General features: G+C 48.7%; 1 protein-coding gene across 7 annotated transcripts in view; it reads left to right on the forward strand.

Moving 5' to 3' along the window:
• Positions 1-20,067, forward strand: part of Cass4 (Cas scaffolding protein family member 4) — a 40,109-nt gene that overhangs the window by 8,659 nt on the left and 11,383 nt on the right. For all 7 annotated transcript variants that reach the window (NM_001379465.1, NM_001379466.1, NM_001276422.2 and 4 more), the window contains exon 2: positions 13,818-14,240. In NM_001379465.1, coding sequence (NP_001366394.1) covers positions 13,818-14,240 — 423 coding nt within the window. The remainder of the gene's footprint in view (positions 1-13,817; positions 14,241-20,067) is intronic.

Here is a 20,067-nt window from a genome sequence, read left to right on the forward strand (position 1 = left end):
AACTAGCTCATTAAATCTGTACTTTTGTTTTTTTGTTTTTTTGAGAAGAGGGCTTCTCTGTATAACAGAGTCCTGGCTGTCGTGGACTCACTCTGTAGACCAGGCTGGCCTGGGACTCACAGAGATCCACCTGCCTCTGTCTCCTAAGTGCTAGGATTAAAGGTGTGTATCATCACTTCCACCCCCAGATCCCACCAATTATCATTACACATCAATCACAGAGTGGGGGTGGCGATGTCTGTGGAGGAGCAGTGGGGGGGTAAGGGGGGGCTCCACAGCTCTGCTCCCTCCTGGGTTTCTCTTAGGCCACAGCACGGAGAATGAGTCACTCCGTGCTCACTCCATGGCCTGTGAGGAAGCATTCATGGGCATGGTGGCTTCCAACATGTATGAGTCTGAGGCAGGAGGATTGCCACCAAAACGAGCACAAGGTTGGGATGTGCTTCAGAGCAGGCCAGTTGGGGCTACACAGTAAGACCATGCCTCAAACAATGACAACAAACCCTGAGCTTAGACCAGGAGCCCCGAGTACCTGTTTCTACACACACACACACACACACACACACACACACACACACACACACACAGGACAGATAAATAGAAGCTTGTTCCAGGGAGTGGGCAAGACCCATCCCCACTGGGAACCCAGGGATCAGGTTTTAGGGAAGAAAATGTTTCATTTCTAGTAGTGGTTTTGGAATTTTTCTATGGCCACAGCCTCTTCCTCATAGAAGGTGCTCCCTTCTACAATTGTAGAAGACACTGTACATGCGTGGCTTTTCCATTCGAGCCAGCCGGAAGAAATGGCCACCAGATGGGTAGGCATTCCCTCCCACCATGCAGATGTCACCTTAAGTCTGGGCTTATGCCATCAGCGATCAGGTTTCCCCTTTCCTCATCAACGCGGCCTCATTGTCGTGTCCACTGGCTTCATTCCCTTCTTTGTCGCTGGTGCCTCTGGATAAGGTGGCCACCATGGCTGTCTGCATCCAAAGGAAGTGCAGGAAATGCAGGGAAGGTCCATGGGAAGCTGTGCCCAGACCCCTCCGAAGTTTTGGTTTCTGTCCAGAAAGACAGGCCAGAGCAGGGGCTGGAGAGCCCCATCAGGCACACCTCCTCTGCACTAAGGCTCTGCAGAGAGTGAGGGGTCTTAAACAGTGATCTCCACTGGTCTTGCCTCATGAGGAGGCTGTAGGGTGACTGACTGCCTCTGTGTCCATAGAGGACCGAGATGAAGGTGAACGACCCTCTTGTCTGATGCCCTTTCCTGACTGCTCCCGGAAGGGTAATCATAGTTTCCAAAAGAATGATACCTTGGGGAAACAGGCTTGGAAACAAAAGTAGAGAGTCTATATTTTATTTTAAAGCTCCTTTCTGTGTATCTGGGAAAGTGTGTGAACATCCAGAATCTTGGGCTGAAAAAACGAGAATTGCTACAAGCTTAGAGCCAGCCTGGGCTACACAGCAAGCACCAGGCTAGCCTAGGCTACCTAACAAGGGCCTGGGGGCAAAAACAAACCAAAAGGTGACATATTGCCCAATTTTTTAAGGACTTAAATGTCACATTGCATAAAAAGAAATCAGGGAGGGAGGGACCCAGTAGCAGCCTTTCAAATATGTGGCACCAGGTCACTTTCTGCACACTCTAGAGACTGTCTGGAATCTCCCGCTTACCCCCCCGACAGCTTCTTCTTCAGCCTTCAGCTACTTTGTTTCCGAAAGCACAGCAGGGACCGCAGTCTCTCCAGTCTCTAGATCTAGGATGCTACAAGAAGTCACTTGATCGCTACCTCATTTAAACATCTCAAATCCCCTTGCTGATGGAATTCGGGATAGAGAGAAGCTGTCTAGGAGAGGGGTGGGCAGCATTACTACATAGAACATCTGGGTATGGTTCGATTCTGAGGGCAAGTTCTGGGCATGAAACAGGAAGCCTTTTTGCTACTCTCAATGACTCTCTCGGCTCCCTGTAACTCATGGAATTTTACTTTAGTGAAAATACAGCTGTGGAAAGATTCTAAGGGGAAAGTGACAGTTAAAAAGTGGCTTCATGGTGGGCATATGACTTCATGATGGGTGAAGAAAGTGGGCACGTGACTCCATTCGATGGTGTCATGAATGTCACTGTGTCCCGTCGTGGCAGACCTTCCTGCCAGCTAAGCCACCTCCCCTGCTGGATCTTTGTGCACAGGACCCAGAGCACCATGCATCTGGTTGTGGGGGAGGGGGTGGGGCAGCCTCCTTGGTTACTTAGAGACTCATCCACCCTTCCCTGACTTGCCTGAGCTGGGAGTCTCTTCCAGCGTTAAGGATTTGAATATCCGCACATCTGCAACTGTATTCTGTTGACTTTAGCAGGTTAGGGTCTCCTGTCTTCTCTCTGCGCCTTCACTATGAGCCTGTCCTTGAGCCTCCGGAGCGAACAGTCTCAAAAGTCTCAAAATCCAGTGGCTCTTAGGGGTCGAAGCAGCAGCTCAGTGGTAATGAGATCACCAGGCCAGCAGGAGAACAGAGTTCAGATCCCCTGATCCACTAAACAGCCAACCCGAATCTAAAATCCCAGGGGTAAGGGGTTGAGGGGGCAGAGACAGGAGGATTCTTAGGGCTTGCTGGCTGGCCAGTCTAGTTGCTTCAGTGAGCTCCACATTCCATGAGAGACCCTAACTCAAAAAAATAAGGTGGAGTGTCTTTGGAGACTCTGAGGAGGATGTCTGACCTCCACGTACATGTGAAGACTTTCTGTCCCTTGCTGGTAAATTACAGGCAAATGCTGTTAGATAACACCTAGCAGTAGGAAAAAGGCTGTGTGGTGTGGTGAGTTTCACAGAATCTTGGTGCTGCAGCTTCTCGGAGCACCTGACCATCATGTCCTCTGTCTGGATGTCTGTCACCTCACATCAGAAGTGGCACCCCAGGAGAGTGTCACTCAGACTCTCTGCTTCTTCCTCCGGGCCTCCCCCTCCTTCCCTTTTCAGAGAGTGTGGGTGGGGAGCTTAGAGGTGGTCAGGGGGTTTTTATCTTGCTCTTGGAAACTTTTCTTTCTTTTTTTCTAAACATAATATACTTTGTTTTGTTTTAAAGGATGGAAAGTGAGGATTCTCAGTCCAGTGGCTAGAAAGACCATCTGCTCAGCTTTGGTCATTCCTAGCTGAGCTCTGCATCCAGACAATCCAGACTGTCCTCAAGCTTAGCTTCCTCATAAAGCTGTGGAGTTTGGGGCTGGAGAGATGGCTCAGTGGTTAAGAGGCACTGGCTAGTTCTTTTCCAAAGGACCCAGGTTCAAATCCCACCACCCGTGTGGCAGTTCTACAACTGTCTCTAATTCCAGCTCCAGGGTATAGCACACCCTCCTACAGACATACATGGAGGCAAAATACCCATGTAAATAAAATTTAAAATAAAAGATATATAGCAGGCTCTGTGGGAGGCCTCCTCCATGTCCCATATATCCACTGACTTCCCACGTGCACGGTCTATGTGTTCTTTTACACTTTGATTTATTGTTAGGGTGTGTATTTGGTGTTAGGTGGTGCATTTGTGCCATGGTTTGGGTGTGGAGGGCAGACAGCAACTCTGTAGAGTGGGTTCCCTCCCTTGTGTTGGTTTCAGGGCTCAAACTAGCATCCTCAGGCTTGCACATAAAGCACTGCCACCCATTGAGCCGTCTCACTGGCCAGTGTTGCTTTCTTATCGTGTGTGTGTGTGTGTGTCTGTGTGTCTGTGTATCATTGTCTGTATGTTTGTGTCTGTGTGTTTTGCCTGTGTATACGTGTGTGTACCACATATGTGCCCAGTGCCCATGGAAGTCAGAGGAGGGTGCTGGATCCCCTGGTACTGGAGTTACCAATGTGAGGGAGCCACCACGTGGGTGCTGGGGATTGAACCTGTGGACCTCTGGAAGAGCAGCCATTGCTCTTAACTGCTGAACCATCTCTCCAGCCCTGTAGTGTATTTTCTTTTTAAGTGTAGTTTCCATGTAACCATCCTTTTGTGGGCCTCAGAAGGGAAGTGAGTCTTTCACCTTCCCTAAAAACTAAGAATTCTTGAAAATGAGCCACAGACACTGTAAGGCCGGAAGGCTGCAGTGTTCAGCGTGGCTGCGTGTCAAAACTATAGTTCAGAGAGGTCCAAGGCCACCCTGCCCTGCTGGCCCTTCCACCCCACAGGGTCTGCCACCTATGTCCCTGGCTTCAGCGGAAGCCATTGCTTGTCCCCAGCTGTGAACTTGTTTATTTTAGAAGCAAAGGAGTTTGGTTGGGGAAAGGGGAGTTTGTGAAAGATAAAAGGAGCAGGAAGCAGGGTTGGACAGCATCAAGCTCACTGACCCCTGATGTGGAAAGAGGAAGGAAAGAAAAAGAGAAGGGTCCAAAATAGCTGGACACTCGGGGACTTCTGGGATACTGCCTTGGGCACAGGTGCTCACACCCAGTGGTTGTGGACTTTCACCTTCCAAGAGAAGCAGGGTGAGACTTTTAAACCCAGCCGTGGGTGTGAGGTACCGCTAACTGCTTCCCTTGATCCCCTTGGTGCTATTGTCTTCTTATTCATTATTATTATTATTATTATTATTATTATTATTATTATTATTATTACTGTGTAAATGTGTGTGATGTATATGATGTATGTGCATGATGTATATAATATGTATCTGTATGCATGACATATATGATGTGTGTGTGATATATATGATGTGTGTGTGTGCATGATATATATGATGTGTGTGTATGTGTGATGTATATGGTGTGTGTGCATGATATATATGATGTGTGTGCATGCATGATGTATATGATATGTGCATGTGTGATATATATGATGTGTGTATATGTGATATATAATGTGCATCTGTATGCATGATCTATATAATGTGTGCATGCATGATGTATATGATGTGTGCATGCATGTGTGATGTATATGGTGTGTGTGGATGATGTATATGATGTGTGTGTATGCAGATATATATGATGTGTGCATGTGTGATGTATATGGTATGTGATGTATATGTGCCTATACATGATGTATATGATTGTGTGTGTATGCAGATATATATGATGTGTGCATGTGTGATGTATATGGTATGTGATGTATACGTGCCTATACATGATGTATATGATGTGTGTGTGTATGCGTGATGTATATAATATGTGTGTATGCATATGGAGGTCAGAAGGATTCTGTAGTGTCAGCTCTCTTCTTCCACTTTTGTGTGAGCTCTGGGGATCAAACATAGGCCACCAGGCTTGCTTGGCAAGCATCACTACCTGCTGGGCCATCTCCACAGTCTGCTACTTCTCTCAGTTTTTCCTTCTCTCTGGCTTGGTCAGCCAGAGAGCAAGGTGACTCTTTAAAGCCAGCCTGTGCATGCCACAGCCAACACCTCACCCACATGTGTCATAGCTGCTGCACCCACAGAGTGATTTCCTGCCCAGACCCTACCTGGCATCTCTGTGCTTCAGTGTTGCTTCAGTGCTAGGCTGCAGCCCAGGCTTGCAGGCACCAGGCAGCTTCTGCCAGAGAGTCGCACCCCAGCCTATGCCATTCTTAAACCAGTTCATTTGAGATTTGAACTCATTTAGCAAATTCGACTTAAGCTGAGGGAACAGACTATGGAGATGGGACAATGACAGCCCAAGGTGATGGGCCCAGATCTGAGTGAACCCCGAGGCACTGTCTCTGCTGGGTGACCTTGGGTACAGAAGTCCCTAAAGCTCCCCTGCTCAGAAGTGCCCCAGAACTTTTAGAGTGAAGCTAACCAAGCAAACATCCAGACCCCTCCAGGTCTGACACTTAGCTTTCTGCATTTTTCCCTGTTCCATAAACAGGAAAAATTGAAATCAAAGGTGCAGCTGAGGGACTGGCTCCTCTCGTGTGGGAACTGTGCCCATCCAGCCTGCAGAGCAGATTCCGGCTTAGGCACAGGGAAAACACAGATGCTGGGATGGAGCTGTGGTTGCTGCTGGTCCTGCTTAGAGCTAGGGCAGGCTACTGCTGCGCTTCTCTTGCTGGAGGTAGGATGGTGTGGCCCTGTCAGCTCCCCCAGCGTGAGCCCCCTGCCTCTGTGAGGCCCACTTCCAGGGGACCCAGCACTTCTGCACCTTTCCTGCAGCCATGGGAAAGTAGGCTACACCCATTTGTGGCCTCCAGCAGCCCATTCGCCTTGAACTCCACAAGTCCACTTTCCCCAGACTACAAATAATAGCCGTTGCTTAAATTTTTAATCCCATTTCGGGGTTTCTTCTCCGCCTTTGGTCATTTGGTTCCCAGATAAAAGACACACAACTCTTATTATTTACAATAAGCCTTAAACTGCAGAAGAGCTGGGCAGATATCTACCCTCTATGCTATTAAAATTTAGTTTTCTATTGATAACCCCAAGTTATTACTTCTATGTTTTATCTGGGCTGCTCTTAACTCCTACTAGCCAACCCTCAGGGCCACATTTTCATGACTTGCCTAACCTTCTTCTCCCTCCGTGGTTCTCATCCCACCCCCACCCCTCACTCCCATCTCCCGAAAGCTCCAAATCCTAAACCCCACCTATGTCTCTTTTGCCCAGCTATTGGGTGTTGGCATCTTTATTTATGAATAGGTCACTTGGATCTACATACAAAATCTTTTGTCTCTGAGACCACGAAGGCTCGCCCCCCCCTCCCCGCCCCCGCACTTAACGTTACAGTATGCAACAAAAGACCAAACCTCAATAATTAGCCACGTCAGAAATCAGAATCCTGGCGACTGTGTAAGGCCACACAGCTGCTTGTTTCCCAGCGCCTGTGACTCCTCCATTCACTCACCCTCACACCCTTGCCTGGGGTTTCCCACATCTCTCCTCCTCTGCTGACAGGCCCCTCTCAACACCTTCCCTCTGACTAAGTCCTCACCCCCAGATAGTCACTGTCCCAGGAAACTTTCCCTCAGTCCTCTCCTACCACAGCTTCCCCACAGCAGGCATGGCTTCTTAAAATTTCCCATATTGTCTTTTCTGTCCCACTCAAAAAGCCTCTTGTCTTCTTCTGTGAACTCAATGTTCACTTCTGTGGAGGTTGAATAGTAACAAGCCTTATGCATAAGAAAGTCCATTATATAGATTAGGAACTGTCATGCTTACTATGGTGCCTTTAGGGAGCTCCTGGCAGGGGCACATTCATATTTGTGTCCTGGTGAGTGAGTGGATGGATATAAATGGATGGGTGGGTGGGTGGGTGGGTGGGTGGGTGGGTAGATGGGTGGATGGATGAAATATGCATGGATGGATGGGTGGATGGGTGTGGATGGATGGATGAAGAATGGGTGGATGGATGGATGAATGGATGGATGATGGATGGATGGGTTGATGGTGGATGGATGAATGAATGGATGGATGGATGATGGATGGATGGGTGGATGGATGGGTAGATGAAGTATGAATGGATGGGTGGGCAAAGGATGGATGAATGGGTGGATGGGTGGGTGGGTGGGTGGGTAGATGGGTGGATGAAATATGCATGGATGGATGAAGAATGGGTAGATGGGTGAATGGGTGGATGGATGGGTGGGTGGATGAATGGATGATGGATGGATGGATGGATGGGTGGGTGGATGAATGGATAGATGATGGGTAGATGATGATTGGATGATGGATGGATGGTTGGATGGGTTGATGGATGGGTAGTGGATGACTTTCCAGATATCTCCAGCTGAATAGAGTTTGCATACTGATTTTTGCAGGTGCACAAGGTACCCCTTGCCACCAGCTCACTCCTGTTCTTTGTCCTTAAGGCTATAATCTGCCTTACAGAAACCTATTCCTCTCTCCTCCTTTTCCTGACTGTTTTATTGAGATAAGTATGTGCAAATGTGGCCATGGAAACATCTATCTGAGAGTGAGGGCTTGGTCAGATGAAGGGTGAGGAGGAGGCCTGCCTGCAGAGGAAGAAACAAGTGTGAGGGTCCAGGGGAGGGCTTGAGGATGTGTGAGCAGGGAAGTCGGAGGGAGGGACTGAAAGGTGAGCAGTGGGCAGGAGACCAGACACTTCTCCCACGTTAGCTGTGGTGACACACATCTGTAGCCCCAGAATGTAGGGGTTAGAGACAGGAGCACTAGAAGTTCAGCTATTTAGGGAATGTAGACCAGTGTACCTATACGAGATCCTGTCCAAACCATAGGACCTGTAGAGATGACTCAGAGGTTAAGAGCACTGGTTGGTCTCCCAGAGGACCAGGGTTTAATTCCAAGCACCCACATGGTGGCTCACAGCTGTCTGTAACTCCAGTTTAAGGAAATACGAGGTCCTTTCCTGGTTTCCTCAGATACCACGCATATACATGGTGCACAGCTATGCATGCAAGTAAAATAGCCACATATACGAAATAACATAAAAATAAAGATAAGTAAAGAATAAACTAAGGATTATCTAAAACAAAACCCAAAACCCACATAGCTCAACCTACAGGATGGATGGAATGCACAGGACAGCTGTTTAATTTTTTTTTTCATAAAAGCAAGAATGAAGAAGAACCCCCTGGGGCCAGTGGGAAGACTCTGGCTAAAGGGCAGTAAGGAAAAACCTGCTGCATCCTGTTGGCTTGAGTTCTATCTGGAGACCATATTGTAGAAAGAACTGACGCCAGCAAGTTGTCCTCTGACCTCCACATGCATGCTGTGGTTCATATGCAAGCACACACACACACACATACACACACACACACACACACAAGTGCACATACACCTATGCACACAAAACAAAATGTTTCTAAGTTTTAAAATAAGAACACCTCTCCTTTTATGTGTGAACTCTAGCTGCCCGTGTGCCCACCCACAAGAAGCAGAGACAGTCGTGTGTCCTGCATCATCCCTAAAGTATCCATGCCAACGTTTCCAAATTAACACGCTATTAAAAAATAGTTTGCGAGCCATCCTTGACGACCGCTGGACAGCTGTCAGGTTGCATAGCTGCGGCGGTCAACTGCTTCCATGTGTTATTTTCAAAGCCCTGAGCACAGTGGTGCCAGGAGCCTGGGTGCACAGTGATGACTCACTGCCTGCTGTCACCATGGGGGGCTGCTGTGCTGGCTCCCCTCCCTACGTGACACACTGGCTATGACTCGCCTCGCTATGTCCTCCCATAGGGCCTTTATATGGGAGTCCAACTCTGCATAGAGGGAGGTGGCCTTGGAAGAGGTGACCCTTGAACTGGAAGCTAGTCAGGAAGAGATCTGGTGAAAGAATGTTCTGGGTACGTGGAATGGCAAGGGATGAGCCCCGGGCTGGAAGCATTATGGAAATGTCAATCAACAATATGGCTGGAAGACCATTAATGAGGGCAGGATCAGCAGGCCTGAGGGTGGACCGTGGGGCCTCAAAGCCACCGGGGGGCTTAGCTGGTATCCTAATGCAGTTGTGAGCAATTCCAGTTTTTAGACAGACTTAGATGTGTGTGTGACACACACACACACACACACACACACACACACACACACACACACACACACAAGTCTTATATTATTCTTGCTGGAGACCAAGAAGGGATATGTGAGTCAAAGATAGATGGGGAGCAACCCCAAGAGCCCGAGGGACTTTGAACAGGTTATTAGACCTCGCTGATCCTCTATTTTCTTACCTGTAAAATGAAGATAAGACAGCCCACATCTGAAATATTCTGGGAGTTCGTGATGTAAAATGTCTGAGCACTCAACTTAAAAACCAAGTCTCATCCCATATAATTCACTCTGTTCCGAGAATTACCACGTGGGGTTCGCTCCTCTTCTGCTGTTGCTGTTGCTGTTGCAGTGTTTGGTTTGGTTTGACCTTTTGAGACCAGGTTTTCTATAGGCCAGGATGACCTTGAACTCCCAGCTTCCACCTCCTAAAGCTTGAATCCATTACAGGAACCGGGCCACCTTGCCTGATTCCTTCTTCTTGTGTAACAAACCGGAATTGTCTCTCTTATTAAAACTTGGTGACCTACACTAGGGGAATTTTTGTTGCCTACCCAGCAGACGTGAAGCCCTAGGTTCCATCCCCAGTACTTCAATTAATTAATTAATTATCTAATTAATTCATACTTTGATTAATCACTTGGCTATTAATTGGTTAATTATTAATTAGACACTTAATTAGTTGTTTTATTAATTGGGGAATCATAATAATTGCCTGTTTAATGTTCCAAAGGCACTCTGTGCTATTTATAAAGAACTACTATACAGAAGGGACTCGTTCTGTGACACACTTAGAGGTTACTTTTGCTTTTCAAGACGTGGCCAGGCGGCAGGCAGGCAGGCAGTCGGAGGAAACCAACCAACCGTATCTCAGGAATGAGGCAGCTGCTGGTGATCCAGCGCAGCTGTGGGTGCCCTGAGGGGCAGATGTTTCCTGGCTTGGATGATCCTAAAGATCCATTGCTCTCTGGAAATGCCCCTCCTCCCCAGAAGAAGCCACAGCTGCTGGGACAGTGTGACACTCACGGGGAACCAGATAGATGCTGCACGCTTCAGTGGCAAGCCTCCCTTCAAAAGCACTTTGAGTAGATTTCACAAGAGTGGTGAAGGGTGAAAGCCAGCGTTTGCTTTTCATTTTCCCAAAATAAATAGTTAAGTTGCAATTTTCTCTTCCCTCCCCCTCTCCTTCTCCCTCTCCCCCTCCCCCTCTCTGTCTCCCTCCCCCTCCCCTCCCCCTCTCCATCTCCCTCTCTCTCTGTCTCCCTCTCTCTCTCCCTCTCTCTTATTTTTGAGACAGGATTTCTCACCTCAGAGCCCACTTCTAGGACGTACAATGTGTCCCATGGTGGCTTCAAACTAACAGTAATCCTTCTGCCTCAGACCCCTAAGTAATAAATAGAATTACTAATAAGTAGCTTTCAACAAGGTAAAATTGTGACTCTCCTACAGAAATAGAACAAGTTGCCAGGTGTAGTGGCTCACACACTGTCCCTGAACTCTGTGGAGACAGGAGGATCAGAAGTTTAAGGTCAGCCTAGACGGCAGAGAAGCAAAGTTTGAAAGCCAAACAAAACCTCTAGAAAGGATCCCGTTGCTTTACCAAGTCTGAGCCTTTAGTCAACACGCAACAAGAGTCTGTAACCCTGCCCTTTAGCACATCAACCCAGCTGGTTTCTGCAGGCCTCCATGTGAAACAATGACACCACATTCCAGGGCAATTCCAGCATTTATCTGGTTCCAGCTCTGTGAGCATTCCTTCTACATTGTGCTTAAAGGGCCACCACAGTGTCACAGGAAACTGCCTGTCTCCCACTCTAGACAGAACTAGGTGTTCCTGCTCTGACTTTTTATCTCCTAGAGACTCAACAGCCCCAGCAGCGTGTGGCTCTGCCCTGTCCATCATGAAACCAACCAAGGGCTAATGTGGGCCCCGGGGGACACAGCTGAGAGGGAGGAGGGTGTGAACCCTGCTCTCGTGGGAGACAGTCAGAGGGATGGTTGTCCTCTGTGAGTTAGAGACAGACATGGGAAGATCCTAAACAGGCTAGAAGAACCAGTTTGGTTTGCAGGGTGGCATCAAAGAACACTTTTTCTCAGGAAGTGGCATTCATGAAGAGTCTAGAAGCGTGGAATTTCAATGGGTGAAAAGCTGCTGGTGTGTTTGGGGGTGGAGGGGAGAGCGTGGGCAGGACCGAAATCCTCAGCCAGAGAGACCATGGAAGGCTGGTGGGGAAGTATGGGAGATAGAAAACCACAGAGGGCCTGGAAGCTTCTGGACCCCAAGAGTGCCTAGGCACTGAAGGATGGTTGGGGGCGGGGAGGGGGCAGGGTCAGTGCCACGTGACAGCAGCATTAGGTAAATGTTTGCTGACCATCTGGAGGAAGATGTGTTAACATATGGAAAGGGTAGTCGGAGCTGCAGGAGTGCCAGTTCTCAATAGGAAAGTCCCTGTGTTTGTGGTTCACCATGGGGGCCAGGGGAAATCTCTGCAGCCATGCTGTGACTCTGCAGGACTCATCACCTGTCTGGACCAATAAACTCTTCCAGACAGGTAGGGTGGGCAGGGAGGTGACCCACTTCCCAAGATGAATAGAAGCCACCCACCCACTCACAGGGCAGTTTGGACAGTCTAAGTATTTCCAAGAATAGGTTAAGAGGGAACAAAACACCCATAGAAGGAGTTACAGAGACAAAGTTTGGAGCTGAGACGAAAGGATGGACCATCTAGAGACTGCCACACCCCGGGATCCATCCCATAATCAGCTTCCAAACGCTAACACCATTGCATACGCCAGCAAGATTTTGCTGAAAGAACCCTGATATAGCTGTCTCTTGGGAGGCTATGCTGGTGCCTGGCAAACACAGAAGTGGATGCTCACAGTCAGCTATTGGATGGAACACAGGGCCCCCAATGGAGGAGCTAGAGAAAGTATCCAAGGAGCTGAAGGGGTCTGCAACCCTATAGGTGGAACAACAATATGAACTAACCAGTACCTCCAGAGCTCGTATCTCTAGCTGCATATGTAGCAGAAGATGGCCTAGTCGGCCATCATTGGGAGGAGAGGCCCCTTGGTCTTGCAAACTTTATCTGCCTCAGTACAGGGGAATGCCAGGGCCAAGAAGTGGGAGTGGGTGGATAGGGGAGTGTGGGGGGGATATGGGGACTTTTGGGATAGCATTTGAAATCTAAATGAAGAAAATACCTAATTAAAAAAAAAAAAGATGCTTCAAAAGGGAACAGATATGACTCAGCAACTAGGTGGGCCGGCTGCTCTTTCAGAGGACCTGAATTTGGTTCCTAGCACCCATTGGACAGCTAACACCTGTCCCTGCCTCTTGGATGACCCTTAGACACTTCACACACACACACACACGCACACACACACACACACACACACACACGCACGCATGCGCGTGCAAAATGTTTTTGTAAAGCTAAAATTTAAAGTATTTTTGGCAAACACACTAAAAAAGCATGTCCCAGACATGCTCTTCAGGGAAGGGACAGTGAAGACGGATGCAAACTTTGTCACGGTGCTGTCACCTTGTCCCCTCCCACAGCAGTACTCAGTATGTGCCTACCACAGGCGAGGCACACACTCTACCACTTATTGCTATTTTTTAGACAGGGCTCACTAAGTGGTCCAGACAGATCTTGAACTCTCAATCCTCCTGCCTCAGCTTTCCGAGTGCTAGAACTGCAGGTGTGAGCCACTAGCTAAGAGACATCCCTTAAGCTTCTCCTGTATGCCCGTGCCCGAGGCAGATGCTAGAGACAGAGTAATAGATAAACAAAATGTATTTATTTCATGTGCGTGTATATAATACATGTGTTTGCAAAGCACATTAATAATAAATAATAAATAGGTAATTTAATAATAGGTAATTCTAGTAATAATAGGTAACACTACTCTTCTCATTTCATCCATAAGGAAATGGGCTCAGACAGGGTAGATAATGTACTCAAGGGTACACAGCTAAGAATTTCAATCTAAAGGTGGTATACACAGGACACAGCATGTGACATCATGCAGCAGGCAAGCACGAAACTCCAAGGAGCATAGCCCCTTTAATAAACAGGACTTTGGCTGAAATGTGTGTCATAAAACACACCTGCGTGTAACCACGAGGGTCATACTGTCTGAGAATTTAAGAAAGGGCTTATTAGGGCCACTCAGCTTGGGTTTGGGGTTGCAGGCAAAGCACCCCAGAGGATGTGGCATCACCAGAAACCCTGAGGATGGGAAGTCTCAGCCAGGAAAAGAGCAGGGTCAGAGCCTCTGGGGAGGGTGAGAACACAGCTTGGAGACTTGTGCTGCAGTTTCTTGGTGGCCTGGTGCAGCCATGGGCAATAATAGGACAGCCTCGGCCAAGGACTCTAACAGCGCGTTCTCTCCTCCAGACCCTGTTGGCCAGGGCACTCTACGACAACCATGCTGATTGCTCCGACGAGCTTGCTTTCTCCAGAGGGGACATCCTGACCATCGTGGAACAAAATGTGCCAGAAAGCGAGGGCTGGTGGAGGTGTCTGCTCCACGGGAGGCAAGGCCTGGCTCCAGCCAACCGCCTCCAAGTCCTCAGAGAGACCCCTGCAGACAGACCCTGTCCCCTGCTCCCGAGAGGCCCAGACACAGATCTCACCAGCTCCGGGGCGCCTTACCAGGTGCAGGACTTGATCTCCCCGCCACCCCAGGGACCTGTGTATGAACCAATGAGGAGCTGGGTGGAGGGGCCGTCACCAGCGACTGCCCAAGTCTACGAATTGCCTGAGTCACCTTCCAGTGCCAGGATCATCTGTGAAAAGACGCTGAGCTTCCCCAAGCAGGTGAGTGTTGTCTCCGGATGAAAGCATGGGTAAAGGGTACTGGGATACCCAGGGGCTTCACTACACTGCAGTCATCACCATTGCATCAGATTAAATGTGCAAAGCAGGACCTCAGAGCCCTACTGAGCATGCCCAAGACCCAGCCCCACTTCATGCACACGCTTAGCATCCCCGTGACTGCCCGGCTCACCAAGACTGACCAACCTGTGCCATCAGTTGAAGGTGTGTGCAGGAGTTTGTTGGCTATTCACAGGACCCCACGTCACAGAGAGCGCTGGAGACAAGGGGAACAAGGGATGGCTTAATTCACACCATGTTAAGGCCAGGGCATCACTCATAACGTTCAAGACTCGCATCTGCCTCCCCCAGACAATTAACTTCTAGAATTGTTACAGAAACATGCAAGAGGGTCAAATAGAGATCAGAAGGGGGTTGGAAGTGACCACATTGGTGCTAGGGAAAACCCACAGGTCCCCAAGTGTTTGCAGGGGAGAGTGTTGGGTACAGACATTTTGAAAGATTTTTTTTTCCCCTCCATTTACTTATTTGGGACCTGAGCATGCCTGGGTCACTGCACATTTGCGCAAACCGGAAGACACTCTCAGGTGTTGGTTCTCTCCTTCCTTCATGCGCAGGTCCCAGGGACAGGCAGGGTGGCATGTGCTTTTCTCTGCTGATTCATTCCTACCCCAACCCCCAAACTTTGTCCCAGAAAAATCATCTTTTGTCCCTGTCATCATGGTGAGCTTAATTCACACAGGGATAAGAAATGTTTCTATGTGGTTGTTCTAAAAAGGAAGACAGAATCCTTTAATGAAGGATTAAACCTTGGTGTGTGTGTGTGTGTGTGTGTGTGTGTATGTATGTTCTTGTATGCAGATGAACACATGGACTGGAAAGACCTAGAAGAACCCACACAGGTAGTTCTCCTCAGGAAGTAGAATTGAGTAAGGAGAAAATTAAATAAGAGAGTGGCTGGGCATGGTGGCGCGCGCCTTTAATCCCAGCACTCGGGAGGCAGAGGAAGGCAGATTTCTGAGTTTGAGGCCAGCCTGGTCTACAAAGTGAGTTCCAGGACAGCCAGGGCTACACAAAGAAACCCTGTCTCAGGAAAAAAAAAAAAAAAAAGGCAGTAACAGGGACCTTTCTTTCCTTTCTTTTATTCTGTCCATGTCCCCAGCACCTTGAGTGAGGCAGGTCCTCAATAAATATTTCACGAAAAAATAGATCAGGAAGATGCTGGGTGCCCTGGGGGACACGTGGACACCTGTGAATTTTACAAGCAGAGGGAAGCTGGAGCTTGAAAAATGTGTGGTCACATCGTTGGGGCCTTAAGGAAGGAATTTAAAGGCGAAAGGAACCACTCACCTCACACCCCTGGCTTCCTGGGGCTTTAAAATTACAGTGCAAGCAGCTTGGAGCTGAAGCTCGGTTGGTAGAGTGCTTACCTGGTATGCTTGGTCTATCCCAATTACTGCATACACCAGGCTGGGTGGGGCGCGGCTGTAACCCCAGCACTCAGGAGATAAAGGCAGGGGGATGAGGGGCTGGGGAACAGCCTCAGCTATGTAGTGAGTTTGAGGCTAGCTTTTGCTACATGAAGATTTGTCTCACAAACACCAAACACACAAACAAGACCCCACTGGCCTCAGTGTTCAGTGACAATAGGCCTCTCCTAACCCTGACACTCAAATAGCACATCTCGCCAGGCCATGAAGCCAACTGATGTCCTAGGAAACTCCACGTAGACAGAAAGACAGACCGCTGCCTCTGATGTCTGTGTGGCAGGGTCCTGAAGCACTGCTCACAGCTTCCAACACTGCCCGGAAACAGGAACTGTCCCTTCAAACATGTCAAATACTTCATATTTTCCAAGGCAAGACAGTTTCCAAGCACAGACAGTTGTCACACACAGGTGCTGGCTGTAGCCCCCAGACACTGCCACAAGGTGGGCCCTATTTGTCTTTTCTGGAACAAATTATCCCAGCACCCAACTGCTTGCTGTCTGAGCCACTGACTCAAGACAGGCTTTGGCGGTATTTCTTTAAGACCAAGTCATGTGGGGTGGAGACATGGCTTCTCAGGTAAAGAAAGGCTCCTACCAAAAAGAAGCCCGGTGGCCTGAGCTTGATGTCCAGAGCCCACATTGTGATCAGAGGATAGACTCCACAGTTGTCCCCTAGCCCCACAGGTACACTGGGACCCCCATGTGTGCACTTACTATAAATAACTGAAAGTGCAGAGAAGAAATCACGCCAGACCGTTTTCATTTGCATTGTCTTCCAAAACCACTGAAGGGGGTCGGGGTTGGGGGGGAAGGCCAAGTTCCATCTCACTCCCGAAAGGAAAGCAGATGTGATGCCCACTGATGCCAAGACCCCTCAGGACCCAGCACAGGGCCAGGCTCTACTGCTGAATAAACGAAGTGACTCAACCCAACAGTAGCCTGTTCACTGGGAACTGACACGATACGAGGGGAAACTGAGTTTCCCATCACAGCTTAATCCAGGAGGATGGGTACTGTGCGAGCATTGAGATCTGTCTTGCTGAAGCGAAGCCTGTCAGAGTATGCATCCTTGGAGGGGGCGGGGGGGGGGGTGCTGTGGTGAACAAGAGAAACCACAATGGCTGGAAGGAAACTTGGATCCTCTGTCTCCGAGCAGGTTCTCCCAGGGACCGCAGAAAACCCCTGGGGAATGGCCTTGCCTTTCCTCCTTCAGATTCTCTCCGTGTCTGTCCTAACTACATTCCGGTTTCCTCCTCCTCTTTCTCTCCTCCCTCTCCCCTTCCCCCTCCTCCCTTTCCCCTTCCCCCTCCTCCTTCTCCCCTCCCCCTCCCCCTCCCGCTTTCATTTTAAAAAGCTATTCTAATCCAAGGGCACCCCCCACACACACACACACACACTTTGATTTCAGAGGCAGCTACTATCAACCCAGGGCATTGCAAACTCTCCAGTACCTTCTGTCCCTTTCTTCATGAGCTAGGAGTGTATTGGACTGACCACACCTAAGGTCAGCTCCTAGCTGTACCTTTAGGAGATTCTAAATAGTTTCCTCTACCTCCCCAAAAGACAAGAGCCATACACCCCAGAAGAGTAGCCAGCGATTGGTTGTGAATGAAGACAGGCATGGATGCCTTCCCTGCTCAGACATCTGCCATTTATCCCTGAGTTTGAGGCTGCCCAGAAAATGTGTTCCAATCAGGAGTTCCAGTCAGGAATACATAGAATTAGGTGAGTCCAAACCCAGCCCTCTGAGCTGTTTCTGCCACAGTTTGCATGTTCAAGCCACAGCTGGAGAAGGACATGTCATGGGCTCCTTTGATACCAGTGCCAGGCTCCCGAGGTTCAGAGTGGCCCAGCTTGAAAAGCCAAGGTGGCTGGAATGCACCACTTTTTCTCAAGTGGTCGTGAGAGTTTCATCTCTGCGCCAGAATCGGAAGTGTCCATCCAGGGGATGCCTCTGGGGACCTTTGGATTCCAATAGCTCTCCTTTCTACACAAGATGAAATTGATTCCTGAGAGGTCAAACCGCCCGTCCCTGGTGAGCCCAGTGGGAACCCAGGGTGGGAACTAACACCTTCAAGCCAGTCTGTGTCCACCTTACTCTGAAGGCAGACCTTTATCCTCGGTGTCTCTGTTCTCTGTGGCCTTTTTTATGTGACCCTGGCTAAAGCTACTCTTTTTTTTTTTTTTTAAAGCATATATATTTGGTTATCTAGAAAAGTTTTTCCTCTTTTTTTTTTTTTAAATCACATTTTATGTTTATGGAGGTCAGGGGACAACTTGTGGAAGTTTGTTCTCTTGATTTACCCATGAGTCCTAGGAACCGACCTTAGGCCACCAAACTTGGCAGCAAGCACCTTTACCCACTGAGCCATCTCGCTGGCCCCAAAGTTATTCTTTCTATAGAGTTTTTGTCAATTTGTCTTCTCCAGACGCTGGAGGCACAGCCCAGCTACTAGTATCCACAAGGAGAAATCAAAACCAGCTTCCAGAAGCTCCGCGCCTTCCTCCTGTAGCTTCCGCTCTTCTGTGTTTTCTTTTACTTTCCATTCCAGCTTCCTGTATTCAATGTGGAAACCCCGCTTAAACACGCATGCACGCACAAAACCACACACAGAACACACTTCCATTCTGAGAAGGGACACTTTGGTATTTCAAGTGTAAGGGGACAGATTTCTTGCTGACAGCCTTTTGGAAGTGCCTCTCCTGCCTCTGGAAACCACAGCACTCAGGCCTGTTCCTTAAATGCTATCTGGAACTTAACATTTTCCCAAGAAACATGGGACAGTTCTGAAGTGGCACACACAGGAAAGTCCCTGAGTGGACTGTTCTCACAGTCACATGTGACACACAAGGTCATCCATTTGAAGTTCTGCGGCTCTGAGCAAGGAAAAGCTTGGGAAAGGTCTATGGAGGCAGGGACAGGGAAAGCTGGATATGGATTTAATTCAACATGTAATCTAACCAACCATTGATGAGTTTGGTCCTGGGCCAATCAGCCTACGATACCAGGGACAGAACTAGGGTTTGATTTTTCTAATATGTAGGTGTGTGTGTGTGTGTGTGTGTGTAAATGAGATTGTGCCCATAGACATGTAGAGGTCAGAGGTCAACATCAAGTTGTCTACCTTGTTTGGTTTTTGCTATTTTTTTAAACATATTTTTTAAGATTTATTTATTTATTTTATGTATATGAGTACACTGTAGCTGTCTTCAGACACACCAGAGGAGGGCATCAGATTCCATTACAGATGGTTGTGAGCCACCATGTGGTTGCTGGGAATTGAACTCAGGACCTTTGGAAGAACAGTCGGTGCTCTTAACTGTTGAGCCATCTCTCCAGCCCCGGTTTTTGCTATTAAGGCCACATTTAAGCAGAGCGTGGTGGGACGTGTCATTAATCCCAGCACTAAAGAGGCAGATGCAGGTGGGTCTCTGTGGGCTTGAGGCCAGCCAGCCTGATCTCCGAGCAAGTTCCAGGCCAGCTGGGACTAGATGAGTGAGATCTGTCTCAAAAACAAACAGAAAACCCCTCCCCTACATTTATTCGAGGCACTCGCTTGCCACAGCAGTGCGTGAAGGGCGGAGCTTGCTTACTAGAATCAGTTCTCTCCTTCCACTGCGTGAGTTCTGGGATTGAGCACAAGTCATCAGGCTTCGTGGTGAGCGCCCTTACCCAATTAGTGAGCCTTCTCACCAGCCCTACCTTGTTCTTTGAGACAAAGTCTCTCACTTGCTTGGAACTTGCCCTGGATGGCCAGAGACCCCCACCTCCTCAGTTGTTAGGGTTACAAATAGGTGCAGACATAGTCAACATTGTTTGTTTGTTTGTTTGTTTGTTTGTTTGAGGACGGTTTCTCTGTGTAGCCCTGGCTGTCCTGGAACTCACTCTGTAGACCAGGCTGGCCTCAAACTCACAGAGATCCTCCTGCCTCTACCTCCCAAGTGCTGAGATTAAAAATGTCTGCCACCATTGCCTGGCAAGCCCGGCTATTTTTACATGGGTTCTAGGGATTGAAAGGCAAATAGTTTACCAACTGAGCCATCTCCGCAGCCAGCGTTCAGAAGATTGCTGAACCCGGGTTCTGGGAGTATCGCACAAGCAGTTGCGAATGTGTAATTTGAAGGAAAGGTGGGATTTATTGGGTCAGCACAAGCTTAGGCTGCAAGGTCTATCCCTGGAAACCATGAAGTGGAGATGGGCGGAACGTGAGGCTAGACCTTCTTGTCAAGCTTGTGAGGAGACGCGCCCGCCTCCATGCGTGTTACTCGGGTTTCCAGGTGAGAGTGGGTGTTTCCTTTTTAGGACAGTACTTTAGAAAG

This window comes from Mus musculus, chromosome 2, assembly GCF_000001635.26.
Source record: "Mus musculus strain C57BL/6J chromosome 2, GRCm38.p6 C57BL/6J".
Lineage (NCBI taxonomy): Eukaryota > Metazoa > Chordata > Mammalia > Rodentia > Muridae > Mus > Mus musculus.